Source organism: Dendropsophus ebraccatus, chromosome 3 (genome assembly GCF_027789765.1).
Source record: "Dendropsophus ebraccatus isolate aDenEbr1 chromosome 3, aDenEbr1.pat, whole genome shotgun sequence".
In the NCBI taxonomy this organism is placed as follows: Eukaryota; Metazoa; Chordata; class Amphibia; order Anura; family Hylidae; genus Dendropsophus; species Dendropsophus ebraccatus.
In genome coordinates this window covers 35,058,061-35,077,250 of record NC_091456.1, presented here as the reverse complement: position 1 = coordinate 35,077,250, position 19,190 = coordinate 35,058,061, and the positions used below count along the sequence as shown (strand labels likewise).

General features: G+C 46.6%; 1 protein-coding gene across 1 annotated transcript; it reads left to right on the top strand.

Moving 5' to 3' along the window:
* Nucleotides 1-3,966: 3,966 nt before the first annotated feature.
* On the top strand, nt 3,967-16,306 carry ISCU (iron-sulfur cluster assembly enzyme). The gene is made up of 5 exons (XM_069964113.1): nt 3,967-4,131; nt 11,152-11,265; nt 12,395-12,505; nt 14,001-14,079; nt 15,751-16,306. Exons 1-5 carry the CDS (start codon nt 4,042-4,044, stop codon nt 15,831-15,833), a joined length of 477 nt encoding a protein of 158 aa, XP_069820214.1. The 5' UTR covers nt 3,967-4,041; the 3' UTR covers nt 15,834-16,306.
* Nucleotides 16,307-19,190: the final 2,884 nt, after the last annotated feature.

Sequence of the window (19,190 nt, the reverse complement as noted above, 5' to 3'; positions counted from 1 at the left end):
ACTTCCTGGATAACATGGTGATGTCACTTCCTGGATAACACGGTGATGTCACTTCCTGGATAACATGGTGATGTCACTTCCTGGATAACATGGTGATGTCACTTCCTGGATAACATGGTGATGTCACTTCCTGGATAAAATGGCGATGTCACTTCCTGGATAACATGGTGATGTCACTTCCTGGATAAAATGTCGATGTCACTTTCTGGATAACATGGTGATGTCACGACCCGACTCCCAGAGCTGTGCTGGCTGTGACTGCTGGAGAGGATGATGGCAGAGGGATGCCCTGTGTCCCTCAGTGTCCCCCTGCCATTATCCTCTCTAGCAGCCACAGCCCGCACAGCTCTGGGAGTCGGGTCGTGACATCACCATGTTATCCAGGAAGTGACATCGCCATTTTATCCAGGAAGTGACATCACCATGTTATCCAGGAAGTGACATCGCCATTTTATCCAGGAAGTGACATCGCCATTTTATCCAGGAAGTGACATCGCCATTTTATCCAGGAAGTGACATCGCCATTTTATCCAGGAAGTGAAGCCTTGATGCAGTAGGGAGTGTAGGGAAAAAAGCACTTTATAAGCATTTCCCATAATAAGTGTATATGGGTGATTCGTATAACTTTTGGGGGACAATGCAATACCCTTCAAGACTGGACTGATTTTGGCCCAGAGCCCATTTTTTAAATCCAACCTGTCTCACTTTATGCAGTTGTAACTATGTGATGCTATAACTTTTCCTTATGATTCTGAGATTTTTTTTTGTGACTTATTGTACTTGTTATGTTATTTTATTCGTGAAAAAATTTTCTGCGGTCACCACGCAGGTTTAATCGTGTAATAATTTTATTACCAGCGCCATTACGCACGCGGCGATATTAAATATGTGAACTTTTTTTATATATTTTTTTCCAACATTTATTATTGTATTGGGGGCTATAGGGATTATATAGGAATTTTACTTTATTAATAATATTTTTGTGTGCGTGTGTTTTTCTTTTACACTTTATTGTTCCACCATGGGGACTTCACGGTGCGATTGCCTGATTACAGGCATATTGCATAGTAGTGTTGCTCTGCGCTGCAATGTGCCTGTAATAGGCAAAGGATTCTTCCTTCTTTTAGCACCTGTAGGGTTAACTGCCGAGATCCAGGCTCGGTCCCCTGTGGATTGAAATTACTTCAATGGAACTGAGTTTGAAACCCCACCCAATCTGGAGACAAGAGAGGAGGAAAAGTGGCCATGTTTTTTAAGCGCTGGATAAGCCCCTTTAGGGTAGCTTCACACATCACGACTCGCAGCGTTAATAACGCTGCGAGTCGTCTAGGTCCTGGCAGATCACTTTCACTACATACACACAGCGGTCTGAACGACCGCTGCGTGTATGTAATTCTGCCGGCCGCTTAACCCCTTCAGCTCCCGCCCGGCTCCCGCTCTGTATACATTACCTCTCCTCGCTGCACGGGGTCCCGGCCTCCTGCTCTCCCGCCCAGCCAATAAGTGGCTGCGGCAGGGCAACACACTGATTGGCCGGGAGGGAAAGCAGGAGAGGTAATGTATACAGTGGAGTGGGAGCCGGGCGGGAGCTGAAGGGGTTAAGCGGGCGGCAGAATTACATACACGCAGCGGTCGTTCAGACCGCTGTGTGTATGTAGTGAAAGTGATCTGCCAGGACCTAGCCAACTTGCAGCGTTATAAACGCTGCGAGTCGGTACCAAGTGAATGTACCATCAGGTCTGGGCTGAAGCACTGGAGGCAGGCCGGTATTGCACATTTAGGCTATGTTCCCTAAAGCATAAGGGCAAATAATCACTGTTGTTAATGGTCATGATCATTAAAGGGAAACTCCGGTGAAAATAGTTTTCTTTAAAATCAACTAGTGCCAAAAACTTAGGCCCCCTTCACACGTCCGGAAAAACCACCCAGATTTCCTATCAGGAAATCCGGACGGTTTTCCGGACCCATACACTTTAATTAGGCACGGACACCGTTCCGGATTTCTCCGGAAGGGTGTCCGTTCCGGAAAAATGATCCGGAAAAAATAGGACATGTCCTATTTTTGTCCGGAATTCCGGCCCGGACGCCCCCATAGAAGCCTATGGGAGCGCCGGAATCACGGGCACTTTCCTGATGTACATCAGGAAAGTGGCCAGGATTCCGGACTTCCTTCTCACCCCCCACCGCCTATACCCCTCTCCCCCACAACTCACCCTGCACCCGACTCTTCCGTCCTCCTGCTCCCTGGTGCCGCGCGTCCTGGTGTGCACCTGGTCCTTAGGTTGGCGGCCCCCGCCCGGCGGCAACCGACGGACACCCCCCCCCCCCGTACCGCCCCCAACCGCCAGCACCGGCGGCCCCCGAATCTCGGCCGCCCGCCTGCTCGCTCGCCCAATCGCTCACCCAGCAGCCCAGCAGAAGACCAGGACAGGTGAGATCACTGCTCTCGCTCTCCACCTCCCCCCCCCCCCCCCCCCCCCAAAGACGTAAAACTCCCACCATGTGCTGTCAGCAGGGCATGTTGGGGGTTATACTTCTGCAACCTAGATGGCCACAGGCTGCAGAAGTAGCACTCCCATCATGCCCATCTGACAGGTCATGAAGGGTGATGTAGTTCTGCAAACTGGATGGTCACAGCTTGCAGAAGTGTAACCCCCATCATGCCCTGCTGACAGGTCATGATGGGAGTTGTACTTCTGCAACCTGGATGGCCACAGGCTGCAAAAGTACAACTCCCATCATGACCTGTCAGACGGGCATGATGGGAGTTGTACTTCCGCAAGCTGTGGCCATCCAGTTTGCAGAACTACATCTCCCATCATGTCCTATTTTTACTTCTTCCATCAGGAAATCCTGAAGGTTTTTCCTGATGGTTTCCTGAAGGTAAAAACGGATTACTGTCAGGAAATCCTGATACTATCCTGATGACATTTAAGGTCTCCTGATCAGGATTTCCTGACAGTAAAAACTGACACGGACGTGTGAAGGGGGCCTAATATAGATAAGCTATATAGCTCAGACCTGGGCATTTTACGGCCCACGTCAGAGCGTCTGTGCTGCTGAATCAAGGATTAGTCTCTTTTCCCCAGATCTGAGCTGCTGCTTTCTGCTGAAGACACTAAAATCTGTGTGTGAATTGTTCTCTTTCTCCCCCTCCCTTCAGAGACAGCTGATGTAAACAAGTCCCTGACTGGCTTTATCTGCAACATTGTAGTTTCTTTGTAATGTTGGGAGGGTTATTTTGAGGTCAAGTTGCTGATAAACGCAGTGATTATCCCCCCTAGCATTACAAAGTTGCTACAATGTTGCAGATAAAGCCAGTCAGGGACTTATTTACATCAGCTGTCTCAGAAGGGGGGGGGGGGGGGGGGGCAGAGAGAATAGCTCACACACAGATTTTTGTGTCTTCAGCAGAAAGCAGTAGCTGAGAACTGGGGGAAGGAGACTAAATGGATAATAATAAGTATGGAAGGAATTGTTCATCTCACCACAAGCAGCAGCATATCAAAATTTATGTTTGAAAGGAATACCCCTTTAAGTTTCTATCAAGGCGCAATTTTATATTTTCTTAGATCTGGCAAGAAGGAGAATTATGAGTCCTCCTTTATATTTCTCATTTCTTTTCCATCCACGTCTAGCTGTATCTACACCCTACACCCTACACCCTACACCCTACACCCTACACCCTACACCCTACACCCTACACCCTACACCCTACACCCTACACCCTACACCCTACACCCTACACCCTACACCCTACACCCTACACCCTACACCCTACACCCTACACCCTACACCCTACACCCTACACCCTACACCCTACACCCTACACCCTACACCCTACACCCCCCTGCTACAAGCCGCCAGTGTGGCGCACTTCACCCCTTACATAACGCAGGACACGCCCCGCGCGTCACGTGACAGGAGAGGCCACAGGAGACGCCGCGCTACATAGCTGGCGGCGGCGGTCACGTGACTTCCGTACACAGCAACGTCAGCACGCTGCACAGTTCTCGCTTATCTGGAGAGTTACGGGACGCGATGGCCGGAGTGGGGCGGCTGTTTTGCTCGGTGTGGAGCAGGTGTGCAGCGCCGGAGTTCCGGGTGCCCTGTGCCGCCTATCACAAGAAGGTAGTGTGCGTTACATGGCGGCGCCCTTGTGTATGTGAGGAGGGGACACGGCAGAGGCTGGGGACAGTGTCCGGGGGTGAGGGCGGTTATGTCACTGCTCCCTGTAGTGACCTGTGAGGGGCGCACGTGTCCTGCCATGTATACTGCATGGGCTCCAGTGCTTGCTGGGGAGGACTATGACAGTTCTTCCTGGACTGCTGTAAGGCTGCTCTCCAGTGTGCCAGGTATAGCACTGCTCATAGGGTACTGCGCTCTATATACCTGCTCTTCACTCCCACCTGGTCTCAGGTCACCTCATTGTGTATGTCAGCAGAGATATCTGGGATATAGATATAATGGAAGCCGCTGTAATAGTGACTCCCCGTACAGGGCGGCTGTGGCCCTGTCCCCGTACGGGGCGGCTGTGGCCCTGACCCCGTACGGGGCGGCTGTGGCCCTGTCCCCGTACGGGGCGGCTGTGGCCCTGTCCCCGTACGGGGCGGCTGTGTGGCCGTGCATTTATAATATAGGTCTGCTACCACACCCACTAGACTTAGCATTTTTGGCCATGAGCGCACTGATGCCATGCCTGTGTGCATAGTATGATGAGTGCACATAGAAACATAGATGACTGTCTGCCAGAAGAGACCGTCTGGTCCATCTAGTGTGTCCTTTTAGGGCTAATGCACACGCCCTTGCATGGACGTTCTTCTGCAGAGGGGACCTGGGAGCCTCCAGCCTCATGATTAATTATCATGTCAGGATCTTGCATGCTGTTTAAAGGGAACCATTCACCCCGTGGCCCCCAGCAGAAACTGACCTACAGTGACATAAAGGTCAATATACTTACCACATCGCTGATTCTTCCTCCCGCCCATTATGGTAATGAGCTGAGATGAGTCCAACGTCCATAGGAAACGACGGACGAGTCCAACTTATTCATGAGGTCCTCTTCTCGTCGCCACCCATCCACGCCTCCTGGAACTTGATTGATGTCTTCAGTCTTCTGACGAATTCCCGCGTAAACAGGATACGTGTTCGAGACACTCGGCGCACGCGCAGTAAACAGTGAAGCTGCGGAGCGGCCTCAATTGTGAACTGCGCATGCGCCGAAAAAGACTGTCACGGCGCCTGCGATCCAGCGAGAAGAAAGAAGACGAGGAGGAAGAGCACCTGGCGTCAATCAAGTGTCGGAGGCGGGAAGAAGGCTGGACTTCGGACCCGGCGGCGCTCATCACCATAATGGGCGCGAGAAGAAGAATCAGCGATTTCTCCGTGTCAACAACGGGATCCGGGACGGGACCGGGAGCGATGTGGTAAGTATATTGACCTTTATGTCACTTTCTGCCGGGGCCACGGGGTGAATGGTTCCCTTTAAAAGTTGGCACTAGTGTACTGACACAGCCTCACAACCTTACCTGTCCTCTTTCCTGCGGATTAAGGATAACTTAGTTAAAAGGGGTAGTGCGGCGCTAAACAATTATTCACAAAATAACACACATTACAAAGTTATAAAAGTTTGTAATGTATGTGAATGGCCCCCTTCCCCGTGTTTCCCCCCACCCACGCCACCCCCGGAAGTGTTATGCACTATAATCACCTGATTCGCGTTGACCCCCGTCCGCCATCTTGTGACAATGTCATCTTCGGGCGGCCGGCCGAACTGCTCCATATGTCCCTCATGCCGGCTGCCCTCTGCTGCGTCATAACTGTGCTCAGCCGCGATTGGCTGAGCACATTTATGCTCAGCCAATCGCGGCAGAGGGGGCCGGCATGAGGGATGTATGGAGCAGTTCGGCTGGCCGTCCGAAGATGACATTGTCACAAGATGGCGGACGCATGTCTTCCAATCGCTGCTAGTGGCATTACCCAGAAAATCTGAGTGATTGGTTCACATTAAGCCTTTCTTGATAGGTTTTATTTATCAGGAAATTAAAGGGGAAGTGCGGCGTTTAACATTTATTCACTAAATAACACACATTACAAAGTTATACAACTTTGTAATGTGTGTTATTTAAGTGAATGGCCCCCCCACCCCCGGAAGTGTGGTGCATTATACTCACCGCATTACTGTCGACCCCGGCCAGCCCCCCTCCAGAGCGTCATCAGCTGCTCAGCCACCATTGGCTGAGCACTGTTATGCTTAGCCAATCGCGGCTAAGCAGCTGATAATGCGCTGGAGTGGTCCGGCACGGCCTCCTGAAGATTACGTCATTGTCCTAAGATGGCGGCCGGGGTCGACAGATTGCGGGAGTATAAGGCACCACACTTCCCGGGGTTGGGGGAATACGGGGAAGGGGGCCATTGACTTATACAACTTTGTAAGATGTGTTATTTAGTGAATAAATGCTGCACTACCCCTTTTAAGGGGGTTCTCGTACTTTACTCGGCAGCTGGCTGTGAGCACTAGAACAGGAACGGCCAGTTTTAATATATATTTTGGATGCATTTTGTGTTTATATAACAGTGACAAGTCCCAGCAGGACCACAGGTCAAATACCTCACACAGACACCTGTTAGTTTGGGTTATGAGTAGCGTTGAACGTATCTGTCAAACTGTTCAGGTACGTTCTCTAAACAAGAACTCTGCGTTTGGTTCCCCATGGCTGCAGAAGTTGGATGCAGCCCTAGGGAGTCCTGGGAACCATGGATGTAGCCATTGGCTGGTTGCGTTATTTGACAGATCCGCTCGACACTACTCCAGAGAGCTGCAGTCCGGCTGAGACGTGCCATCATAATACAGATGAAAAAAATGAATTGAATTTGTATATGAATTTTACAAGTTTTGCTCATAAATATATATTATGAGCAACATTCTAATAGGACACTGGCCCTATTACATAAGGGTGGTCTGGGAATATATCAGTAATAGGACACTGGCCCTATTACATAAGGGTGGTCGGGGGAAAGTTGTTGGTCACTATTTGGCAGTTTGTTTCTGAGCTAGAAGAGTCCATTGTGTGGGGGGAGATCTGTGCTGTTCTCTTCCTGGAGGCTGGATGATTGTATATGAGCAGCAGTGTAATATGGAGATATCCTGTGTAATATAGAGGAGGAGGAGACATAAGTAGTGTAGCTGTAACCTCAGTCCTCAGTGTGGTGTTTTCTCTCTGGGAGAAGATTGTGTTTTTCTTCAGTGTTCTATGGCTGCAGTGTGTGTGTGTGTGTATGCTATGGCTGCAGCAGGCTGTGTGTGCGTGTGCGCGCGCGCTATGGCTGCAGCAGGTTGTGTGTATGTGTGCTATGGCCGCAGCAAGCCGTGTATATGGTGTGCGCTATGGCTGCAGTACACTGTGTGTATGTGTGCTATGGCCACAGCAAGCCGCGTGTGTGTATGGTGTGCGCTATGGCTGCAGCAGGTTGTGTGTATGTGTGCTATGGCTGCAGCAAGCCGTGTATATGGTGTGCGCTATGGCTGCAGTACACTGTGTGTATGTGTGCTATGGCCACAGCAAGCCGCGTGTGTGTGTATGGTGTGCGCTATGGCTGCAGCAGGCTGTGTGTGTGCGTGTGTGCTATTGCTTTCCTTAATTCACTCAAAAGTCGCCCCAGGATCATGTAGGACATTAGGGAGAAGCTGTTGAGCCAGTTTGATAAATAACTCCCCTGGTATATGACCGGCCATTTATGAAGGAGCAGGAGTCAGTCCTGATAAAATTCAGGAGTCGGAGTTGGAGCTGCGGCTTACCGACTCCATAGCCCTGATCGAGTCCATGCTTCTGTTTCGAGTTATGACATGTCCTATTAAACAAAATGGATTGGAGATCCTGAACATGTGAATAGCCCAATACAAAGCAGTGGGCTATAAGTCTGTCCACGTGCACGGATTCATGTGCACAGACAACTTCACTGAACGTGTGAATGCAGCTTTGGAAGGGCCTCCCCTCCCAGTTCATGGATTGTTTATATTGCAGATTGACTTAATTCTCTTGCGTCATACTTGTGTGATACAGAGCTGGAGTTTGGAGTGAGAAGATCCTTTTATGTTAAAGAAGTTATCCAGCGCTACAAATACATGGCCACTCTTCCTCTTGTCTCCAGTTCAGGTCTGGCTTGCAATTAAGCTCCATTTACTTCAATGGAACTGGGTTTGAAACCCCACCCAATCTGGAGACAAGAGAGGGAGAAAAGTGGCCATGTTTTTGTAGCACTGGATAACCCCTTTAACCCCTTAACGACATCGGGCGTAAATTTACGCCCTGATGCCGGTAAGGGAGTTCAGAGCGGGGCCGCGCGGCGCCCCCGCTCTGAACCGCGCCGGTCCCGGGTGCCGCGTGTAGCCCGGGACCGTAGGTATTAGCGGGCACGGTCCGATCGCCGTGCCCGCTAATACAGTAATCAGATGCAGCTGTCAAACATGACAGCTGCATCCGATTACCGGACGCAGCGTCATCCCTGGTGTCTAGTGGGGAGATCGCTCCTCCGGGATGTTATCCCGGAGGAGCGATCTCCGTAAATGAAGCCGGCCGGGGACCGCTCCAAGATGGCGCCGTCCCCGGCTCGGCACTCGTTTACTTCCGGCTGCAGCAGCCGGAAGTAAACGAGTGCCTATCTCATGGATCTCTGCAGCATATCTATGCTGCAGAGATCTCTATGAGAGATCAGATCACTTATACTAGAAGTCCCCCAGGGGGGCTTCTAGTATAAGTGTAAAAGTTAAAAAAAAAGTGTCATTATTAGTAAAAAGCCCCCTCCCCTAATAAAAGTCTGAATCACCCCCCTTTTCCCAGGTTATAAATAAAAGTAAATAAATAAATAAATAAATAAACATGTTTGCTATTGCCGTGTGCGTAATCGCCCGAACTATTAATTAATCACATTCCTGATCTCGCACGGTAAATGGCGTCAGCGCAAAAAAATCCCAAAGTGCAAAATTGCGCATTTTTGGTCGCATCAAATCCAGAAAAATTGTAATAAAAAGCGATCAAAAAGTCGTATATGCGCAATCAAGGTACCGATAGAAAGAACATGTCATGGCGCAAAAAATGACACCTCACACAGCCCCATAGACCAAAGGATAAAAGTGCTATAAGCCTGGGAATGGAGCGATTTTAAGTGACGTATATTTGTTGACAATGGTTTAAATTTTTTACAGGCCATCCGATACAATATAAGTTATACATGTTATATATCGTTTTAATCGTAACGACTTGAGGAACATATATAACAAGTCAGTTTTACCCCAGGGCGAATGGCGTAAAAACACATTTCCCCCAAATAAACAAAATGCGGGTTTTTTTTCAATTTCACCACACTTTGAATTTTTTTCTGGTTTCGCAGTGTACTTTATGCAAAAATTCAGCCTGTCATTGCAAAGTACAATTAGTGACGCAAAAAATAAGGGCTCATGTGGGTCTCTAGGTGGAAAAATGCAAGTTCTATGGCCTTTTATGCACAAGGAGGAAAAACCGAAAACGCAAAAATCGAAATTTGCTCTGTCCTTAAAGGGTTAATCTTGTACAGCCCTTGACATAAAGAGCAGAGTTTGATCGTTGTACTCTATCACTATGTGCCAGGAAGGCTTCTGCCTAATAGGTTGGCAGTGCTGCTGGTGGCACGGTTTGCTGGCTGCGTGACCCATTGCCTGGAGTAAACAATATGATGTAAGCATTTTTGCTTTCTGAAGATTGCAGAAGTCTTTGTTCATATTTGCTCCTCACACCCATTTTTTATGGCACCCAGGAGGGGAGCAAGTATCAATTGATTTAAACTGGATTTTTACATAACACATTACACCATATTTCTGGAACATTTGACTACTTTTGTCACCACTCGGGGTTTAATGTGAGTGGGTATGGGTAAGAACATTCACACATACTCACTGGCGCTGGTTGTAGCACTAAGCTGCGTCGTCTTAAACCAGGTGTGGATTTCATTACTTTAAAGGGAACTAATTGTGTCCAAAATAATGATTAACACACAAAAACTAAGAAAAATGCAACAGCAAGATACAGACCCACTACAGACATGTTTGCCCATGCTGCCCAAACATATAACTCTTCCCTCCATCCCTGCCTGCTGTACCTGAACATAATCTGCCTCGTTGTATGTAAATTAGTCATTTGAGCGGTCCATCTGTCCAAACTAGTTGGTTTGTTGGCCTCTCTGGGTGTGATTACAGAGCTGTATACTCACTGCATCAGAGAGAGGTAAGCCTAGCAGCTCATAACCGCTCCCATGTCTGAATCTTCTGACATGCACATTACAGCAGGGATAGGATGATGTACAGCGCATGATGTACAGATGTCAGATTTAGATGTAAGTATAGGCTGCTGCCTCCTAGGATTGGATCCAGCTTTTCCCTGCATCATGGGTGAAGTGGCAGGGAACAGGGCAGTGCTTAAAGAGGTGCTCCGGGCTGCGGTTATTTTTAGGGTATGGCCAGGGAAGGGGGGGATATAGAACCTGACGGTCACTTAACCTCCCCAGCTCCAGCGCCGGGTCCCGGATGACGCCGCCCCGTTCTCCCGTCCGGCTGCCGCTTCCTGTTGTGGGCTTCGGCTTAAGACGTGACGTCTCAACTCAGCTCAGCCATTCAGCAGCCGAGGTGGGACTCCGCTACGACCGCTGAATTGCTGAGCTACGGCTTGAGACGTGACCCAACTGATCATAAGAATGCAGATCCGTGTCCCCCTGGTTAAATGCGCCCACCGCTGTACAAGTCTGCTTACCTTTCTACCAGTATGCTGATGTATATGTGTATATGTAACCCACAGGATAACTGGTGGGATCTGTTAATGGAATTGATCTCACTGCAGTATATAATGCATACGTTTCTGATGGCATGCTGGTGTGTGTGTGTGTGTGTATAATAGTGTGAACACAGCCTAAGGAATTCTCATGATGGTCCCCTTTCCATTTTGATCTTTTCAGCTGTCTTAATTTTATTTTTCCTCCTTTTGACAGGTAGAACTTGCTTGTGTGGCTTAGGCCTTGTGTTACTTTCCCTGCGCAGTAGCTTGGCAGAGTTACAGACTTTCCATTGAAGGGCAGAGTTTTGACCTTCACTCAATAACACATTCTTATTTTGTGTATGTATAGGTTGTTGACCACTACGAGAACCCGCGGAACGTCGGATCCTTGGACAAGAACGCAAAGAATGTTGGAACAGGATTAGTGGGTGCCCCCGCGTGTGGAGATGTTATGAAGTTGCAGGTTTGTATTGCATTGTGTTTCTCCATAAACCATGTAATAGCGTACTGTTAGGTGTAAGTAATACCAATAAAACCTGTCAGGTAGTTTTGGGACACTAAACTGCAAACGTGTTTATACCGTTATTACAGCTGCCTGGTGCCACTGTGCTGTGTAAATTTACTGTTTCCCTACCAGCATCAGAGTCCCAGAGACCATCCCCTGGCTTCCAGTGCTCGCACCCTGCACCAGTGAAGCCTCGTAGGGGTTTTTGTCTTCCTCTGGAATAACACAGCAGGGTTTCCCTAGGTTGAACCTGATGGACTCTTGGGTCCTTTCAACCTTATTAACTATTTAAAGGGAACCTGTCACCCCCCCGTGCTGGGGTGACAGGCTCCCGACCCCCCGTTAGAGCCCCCTATACTCACCTAATCCCGCCGGGTCCCGCTTCTGGAGGTGGTCGGGTGATGAAGATCTCAGCCGCTGCAGTCCGGCGCGCGCGCTGAGAGATGAGTCCAACGCTCATAGAGAATGACGGAGCACTGGACTCTCCTGTCATTCTCTATGGGTGTTGGACTCATCTCTCAGCGCGCGCGCCGGGCTGCAGCGGCTGCGATCTTAATCACCCGACCACCTCCAGAAGCGGGACCCGGCAGGATTAGGTGAGTATAGGGGGCTCTAACGGGGGGTCGGGAGCCTGTCACCCCGGCACGGGGGGTGACAGGTTCCCTTTAACTATGAGAACACCCCTTCATTACACATGCATAGTGAGGCAAGGTATTCTTGGCGCAGCTTCATTGGTTCAGTTTTCAAAACTCGTGACTGGTTCTCTTTAAATAGTGTTTCTCTAAAAATAAGACAGGCTCTTAAAATTTTTCTATTAAAGGGCAAGTACTCTAAGAGAAAACACAGTATGCCCCTACGCTGTATCCCCACTCTATACAGCAGTAAGCCTCTGTAGTTAGGCCTCCAAACTGTGTACTTCCCCCTCTGCAGTCGTTCCCCCATACTGTATATATCCCCTCTGCAATAAGGCCACCCCCATACTGTATACCTCCCTCCCCTCTCTGTTGTTGGCCCACGTTAATATGAATAATTTTCACTGTATACTTCCACAATATTTCAACCATAACTAATCTACCTTATCTTGCAGATTGAAGTGGATGATAATGGGAAAATTGTTGATGCCAGATTTAAAACATTTGGCTGTGGTTCTGCAATTGCCTCCAGCTCTCTGGCCACTGAATGGGTGAAGGGGAAAACGGTAATTCTTATTGGTTGATTTTATATATAGGTTTTTTTTTATGTTGTAGGCCTGCTTCAAAAATACAAATGAGCCTACAATTTCCTAATGTTTTACTGTAGAGCTGATACTTATATTTCGAACGCTAAAACTCTAGCTTTTTTTTTTTGTTTTTTTTTTAGGGCCGTTAACAACGCTAAGACACCTTGATGATCGTGTAGTGTGTATATTATATTATATTATATTAATTATTTAGAGGGGTCTGCTGTGCAGCCGTTGCTTTTTTCATAGAAAGTAATAGTAGTTAGTTATGCTTCCCACAGTGTCCTGGTGCCTTTTTCCTGCATTTCCTTCTCCCCACAGCCACCTCTGACACTTCTGGCCATGTCTCTTCACTTCTAAGCCAATCACTGACAGACAGGACAGCCCTGTGGCCAGTTATTGGCTAAACAGCCTGTCAGTACAGACATAAAGCCAGAAGCGGGTGCAGTAAATGCAGGGTAAAGGCTGCAGGACACTAGGAGAGCCTGGACATGCAAGTATAAAGGTATTATTTTGTGTCATCTGCCATTGGTCATGCATTGCTATTACATGTAGCGATGCGCGGTCGGCATCCGATTTTTAAACTTGATCACTCCTATAGCTCATCATTTTCTGTATTACACGGAGCAATAATCTGCCAATCAGCCAATTATTACTCCATGCATTTCAAATAGGAATCTGCTTAAGCCACCTTATGCTGCCTTTACATATGCTAATCTGTTATCTTTGCACATCTGTACACTGGGATTTTTGCTGCTGCTTCTAATTCCTTAGGTTAGCTGTAATAGACTGGTGTACTGTAGTCTTTATCCAAGCCCATTAAACCATTCAAAGCCATTTAAATGTCACCACATAAAGGGGTATTGCAGCCCTAGAAAATAAATGTGTCAGGGTGGCATGAGGAAAGGAAAAAAGAGCATACTTGCCGCCTCTGACTTACTGCAGTTTTTAAAGAGGTTCTCTGGAGGGAAAAAATTTCAGATCAACTGGTGTCAGAAAATTATGCTGATGTGTAAATGACTTCTGTTAAAAAATGTCCAGTTTTCCAGTACTTATAAGTTGCTGTATGTCCTGCAGAAAGCGTTGTATTCTTTGCAGACTGACACAGCTCTTTGTATCCACCTCTGGACAGTTCCTGACATGGACAGTGGTAGCAGCAGAGAGCACGGTGTCAGACTGGAAAGAACACATCACTTCCTGCACTACAGCAGCTGATAAGTACTGGAAGACTGAAGATTTTTTTTATAGGAGCAATTTACACATCGGTATATTTTTCTGGTGTCTGTTTAACAAATATTAATGGGATCCTTCATAATATTGGTGATTGGGGGGGGGGGGGGGGGGGAATTGAAGCAGGTCAGTAAGCTTTCTTCTGTTTTCTTACCACTTTGAATTTTCCTTAATTAGGTGTTTTTTTTTTTTTGTTTTTTTTTTTGTGCTTGGAGACAAGGATTTATTTTGAATCTTTTTATAGGTTGATGAGGCAATGACCATCAAGAACACAGACATTGCCAAAGAACTCTGTCTTCCTCCTGTAAAGCTCCACTGTTCTAGTAAGTATTTCATCATCGCTTGGGTGGGGAGCTGTAATAGTTATATTAATATATTTCATCATGGATAACTATGCAGTTTTGCCGTATAATTCCTGTATCAGTTGCACTTAATTTTATATGATCACATCTTGCTGTCAATAATGTACCCTATAAGGGGTGTGGCTTAAAATGCCATGCACGTTACCTATGCCAGAAGAAGCACACCAATAGCTGGTGTAAACGTAAACTTGTGAAAACATAGACTAAAAAGTCCACAAATGGACACACAATCTGTTCGGGATATAGTGATAGAAAGAATGTAAAACCACCGGGATATAGGGGGTATTTTTATAAACCAATTCACCACTAGGTGTCACTAAATCCTAACAACAACAACCCATCAAAGCAATAGATACGCAAGAGGAACATATGGGTGTATTTCAAAAATATATTTTTATTCACATGCCTAAAAACTTAGGATGAGCATATACAGAAATATTCATAAAAACAATTTTTAGTAATGAAAACAAATGATCACCAATAAAAAATAAACAATATAATACAAAGCCGAGCAATATGGGCTTTCAATCTGTAAGGTGCTGGACTACTATGTACCTAGATCATCAGTCAATATAAACAGTCTCTCACTATATATAAACTGCAATAGTGCACTGAAACACCTGTAAACATAAGTTAGAGCCAACACTCAACCATCTTTATTGCAGCGGCTAGAGCTGTTCCTACGTACGTTTCGCCACAAAGCTTTTTCAAGGAGCCCGGTTCCTTGAAAAAGCCTGGCGACGAAACGTACGTTCTATTTTTGAAAAGAATGTCAGTTGGCTTTCACCCCCTTTTTGCATTCTGACATCTCTACACAGGTGTAATGGGTAAATTTAGCAGTTTTCATTCCTTATTTTATATCATACGTCATGGTGCTTGTTCAAGTAAAAAGTGATCTTTTATCAACTGCAGATTGTGCTATGTGGGTGGGGCTTCGTGGCATTAGCCCCGCCTACAGTGCCTCCATTGGCCTCGCCCCCTCAACGCCCATTGGTGGGCTGACCAAGAGGGGCAGGTGCTTAGACCTTTTGGCCAGCCTGTTCCAATGCCCGGCAAGGGGTGGGGCCAATGGTGGCGCTGTGGGCGGGGCCAAGTGGCGCTAATGCTGCGAAGCCCTGCCCACTTGGCACAATCTGCAGTTGATAAAAGATCACTTTTTACTTGAACAAGCAGTATGACGTATGATAACCGCTAAATTTGCACTCTACACCTGTGTAGAGAAGTCAGAATGCAAAAAGGGGGTGACAGTGTCACTTTAAAACAACGGTCGTACTATTCATATTGCAATGAAATGCATTAGTCAATGGAACAGCCGTTTTCACACAATGCATTGAAATTGGCACTTAAAACAACGGCCGTTCATTACATTGTTCTATTGACTTCAGTTCATTTCAAAAATAAAAGAATGCCCGTTGTGTTAATAGAAACCAATGGCCGTTCTTTTCAAAAATAGTGTTGTGTGAACATAGCCTTAAAGGGTAGTCTGTCAGGACAGGATATACCATAATTGTGTGATGTGTTATCAAAGTTCCTTCCTCGCTGTCGGTTTAGCTGTGCCAAAACGTTAATACTTTATTATATTCTTATTTTATTTATGTCTTTGACTTAAATATCTCCATTTTGTTTTTCCAGTGTTGGCGGAGGATGCAATCAGAGCTGCCTTGGCGGACTACAGACTAAAACAAGACAAGGAAGAAGCGGCAGCCAGTGGCTAATGCTCGTCATTCAGCTATCCTGACACTTTGCCGTTCTCATTGGATATAGGGCATGCCTTTACCATTAGAACAGCAGACCTGATAATACGCACAATAACTCACAGCTTGTCCAACCGTGTGAATGTTCTCCGTGTGACTTTCTGTTCATTTGCAAAATGCGCTCTTAGAACAAGGAAAAGTATAATGGCCTTTACCCTGCAGTGTACTGATTCTGTTCAAAAACAGTAGTATACAATGTGTGTAATATGCCGCAGCTACTTGTAAATACATTTCAGCATCTTAAAGCAGGTCTCCCTGACCCCTTCCTTCTGTCTATCTGAGGTTTGCTTTCTTACAAGCTAAGCCACTGAACTAGTGTTAGATGTTCTCATGTGCTGTGTACCCTTCACAAATATGGCATACGTAGTGACACAACACAAATATTGGTGGGGGTGAAGTTTTTTTTTTTTTTTTTTTTTTTTTTTTTTTTTATTGTATGCTATAATAAGTTACATTAAACTAACACAGAGGTGGGAACTACAGAAAGTTACTAAAAGAGGCAGGCCTATACCCAAAGGGTTTATTGTAGGCCATGGTCTTACGTAGCGGTGAACACTTATTTTTCATTCAACCATACGTCGTAAAACCTGCAGCAAACTGCCCAGCGTTAACCTGGTTATAAGATGGTTAACAGCATAATGTCTGTTCACATCATGTTTATGGCATCTGTGTGACATTCATATCAGCCAACTTCTGTGAAAGAGAGTTTATATGATTGGCTCTTGTGTAGCTTTTTTTCCCTTCTCTGTTGTATACCCAACAAATAGAGCAGTGTGGACACTTAGCATGGATGGTTTTCTAGGTGTATATGCATCTTACATGGTATATAAGGGCAGGTTTACACCATAAGGCTTTCTGGCATCCTTATTTTACCAGAAACTGATGAATATAATGCATTTTTGTGGCATCAGTTGTCATTAGTCGTCTCCCTTTTTTTTTTTTTTTAATTTAAAGTGACACTGTCACCCCCATATATCATTTTTCAATCATCATAGACATTTACAAGCCTCAATTAGCCCTCTGCATACCTTATTTTTTTTTCTTTTTCCTCACGCTGGTTGATGAGAAATGGTTACTTTGATGAGGCGCTTCTAGCGCCACTGGGCGGGGCTTAGTCCCTGAAGCGCCACATAGCCCCGCCCATTACAGCGCCGTTGACCACGCCCCCTTGGGCTCTGTGTTTGAGGCCTCCCTGACGTGCGCGTCCACATCTCCCGCCGTCTTCCGCGTGCGGGATTGTCATGTGGCGCGCAGGCGCAGAAGGTGACCGCCGGGTCACCCACAGCCGGGCTGTGCGTGCGATCGCACAGCCCGCCGATTACACCGGCCGCACCGTCCCTTGTTGCGTGGGACTCTCCGGATGCCTCGCTGCGGCTGTGAAACCCTCCTCACAGCCAGCAGCGAGGCGCAGACATAGAGCGCAGGCGCACTGCGGCGGTCCTTTTCGGCGCATGCGCAGTGCGCGGCGGACGCCGCGGTGCGCCTGCGCTCTATGTCTGCGCCTCGCTGCTGGCTGTGAGGAGGGTTTCACAGCCGCAGCGAGGCATCCGGAGAGTCCCACGCAACAAGGGACGGTGCGGCCGGTGTAATCGGCGGGCTGTGCGATCGCACGCACAGCCCGGCTGTGGGTGACCCGGCGGTCACCTTCTGCGCCTGCGCGCCACATGACAATCCCGCACGCGGAAGACGGCGGGAGATGTGGACGCGCACGTCAGGGAGGCCTCAAACACAGAGCCCAAGGGGGCGTGGTCAACGGCGCTGTAATGGGCGGGGCTATGTGGCGCTTCAGGGACTAAGCCCCGCCCAGTGGCGCTAGAAGCGCCTCATCAAAGTAACCATTTCTCATCGACCAGCGTGAGGAAAAAAAAAAAAAATAAGGTATGCAGAGGGCTAATTGAGGCTTGTAAATGTCTATGATGATTGAAAAATGATATATGGGGGTGACAGTGTCACTTTAACTATCAATTGTTGGGAAGGCCGTATGGCAGGGTGCTGCATGATGTGTACAGCCTTACAGGCTGTTCGGCAACAAAATCAAATTTCCAGATGTGTTCAACATGTCCCGTTCATTTGAATGGGACAGTGCAAAGATCCATTTCCCAATGTCGGATCACCTCATGAGTGTGAACCCAATCTAAGCAGAAACCAAAAACTTGATGTGATTTTAAGCCTAACATTTTAAGTTGCTTTCATCTGAAATGAATTGCCCGTGCCTGCCTTAAAGCTAAAATGTGTACCCAAGTGTTGTGGTCTGAGATTGTATGGTTTGTCTTTTTTGCATATTGATTATCATTTTTGGAGACTTGAGCTGTTTTATCCAAAGTGAAAACTGATATATTTAATTTTTTTGTTTCTGGCAGAGGAAAAGGGGGCTTAATCCAAGCTTCATAGTTTTATATGTAGTGTATAGTGTAAGCAAGGAAACTTGATCACCTGCCTTTTCTTCCTGTATATATTTCATATTAAAATAAAATATAAACTGTTTGCTGTCTCGTTTGAAATTATATTTAGTGGATGAACCAAGCAAAGAGGTTCCTTGTGTGTAAATTGATATAAAGGGATCACATGACCAATTTGCTGAGACGTTATTTTATTTATAAATTATTTTATATTTTTTTTAAACCCCTTCATGACCAAGGTCATTGATGCCCAGGTGTCCGCAATGAAGCAGTGTCACTTTTTTCGCCTTCTAACAGCCATAACACTTTTATTTTCTTTCACCTATAGGACTGGTTGGTGTGTCATCTTTTTTGGCGCCGCCTTCACTTGTTTTTATTGGTATCATATTGGTGTACAAAAAAAAATTACTTGACCACTTAAAAAAAAAAAATTCTGATAAATAAGCAATTCTGCTGTTCCACCCCCACCCCCAAATACGCCATTTACCGTGCGGGAAAAAATATTTATATTTCAATGAATTGGACAATTCTGCATGCTACGATATATAAAATGTTTGTTTTTTACAAAAGTTTATAATGTGCCAGGAGATAATTTAAACTTTTATTGGAGATTTTATTTCATAAATTTTTTTTTTATACTTTTCAATATATAATGCTCATGTACTGATACACATACACATGCCTATGCTGATCTGTGGCTGGTCTAATCCCCAAGTGCCCCAATATTACCTGGCTCCTTCTCTACTCCCTGCCCTGCATGACTGACAAATAGGGTTTGACTTACAGCGACAGCACGATTTATGCATGTGATCTGTCCACAACATGACACTGCAGAACAAGGAAACTGAAGGCAGGGATGGTTTGTTCCCAGTTACTGTATGCACAATGATTAATAAGCAAAATTTGCATCTCAACAGGA

What these genes read in the sequence shown, in the direction of transcription:
- ISCU (XM_069964113.1), top strand. Translation starts at nt 4,042, where the DNA reads ATGGCCGGAGTGGGGCGGCTGTTTTGCTCGGTGTGGAGCAGGTGTGCA. An exon ending in AATGGGTGAAGGGGAAAACG is followed by an intron (nt 12,506 to 14,000) that starts GTAATTCTTATT and finishes ATCTTTTTATAG; the next exon opens with GTTGATGAGGCAATGACCAT. An exon ending in TGTAAAGCTCCACTGTTCTA is followed by an intron (nt 14,080 to 15,750) that starts GTAAGTATTTCA and finishes TTGTTTTTCCAG; the next exon opens with TGTTGGCGGAGGATGCAATC.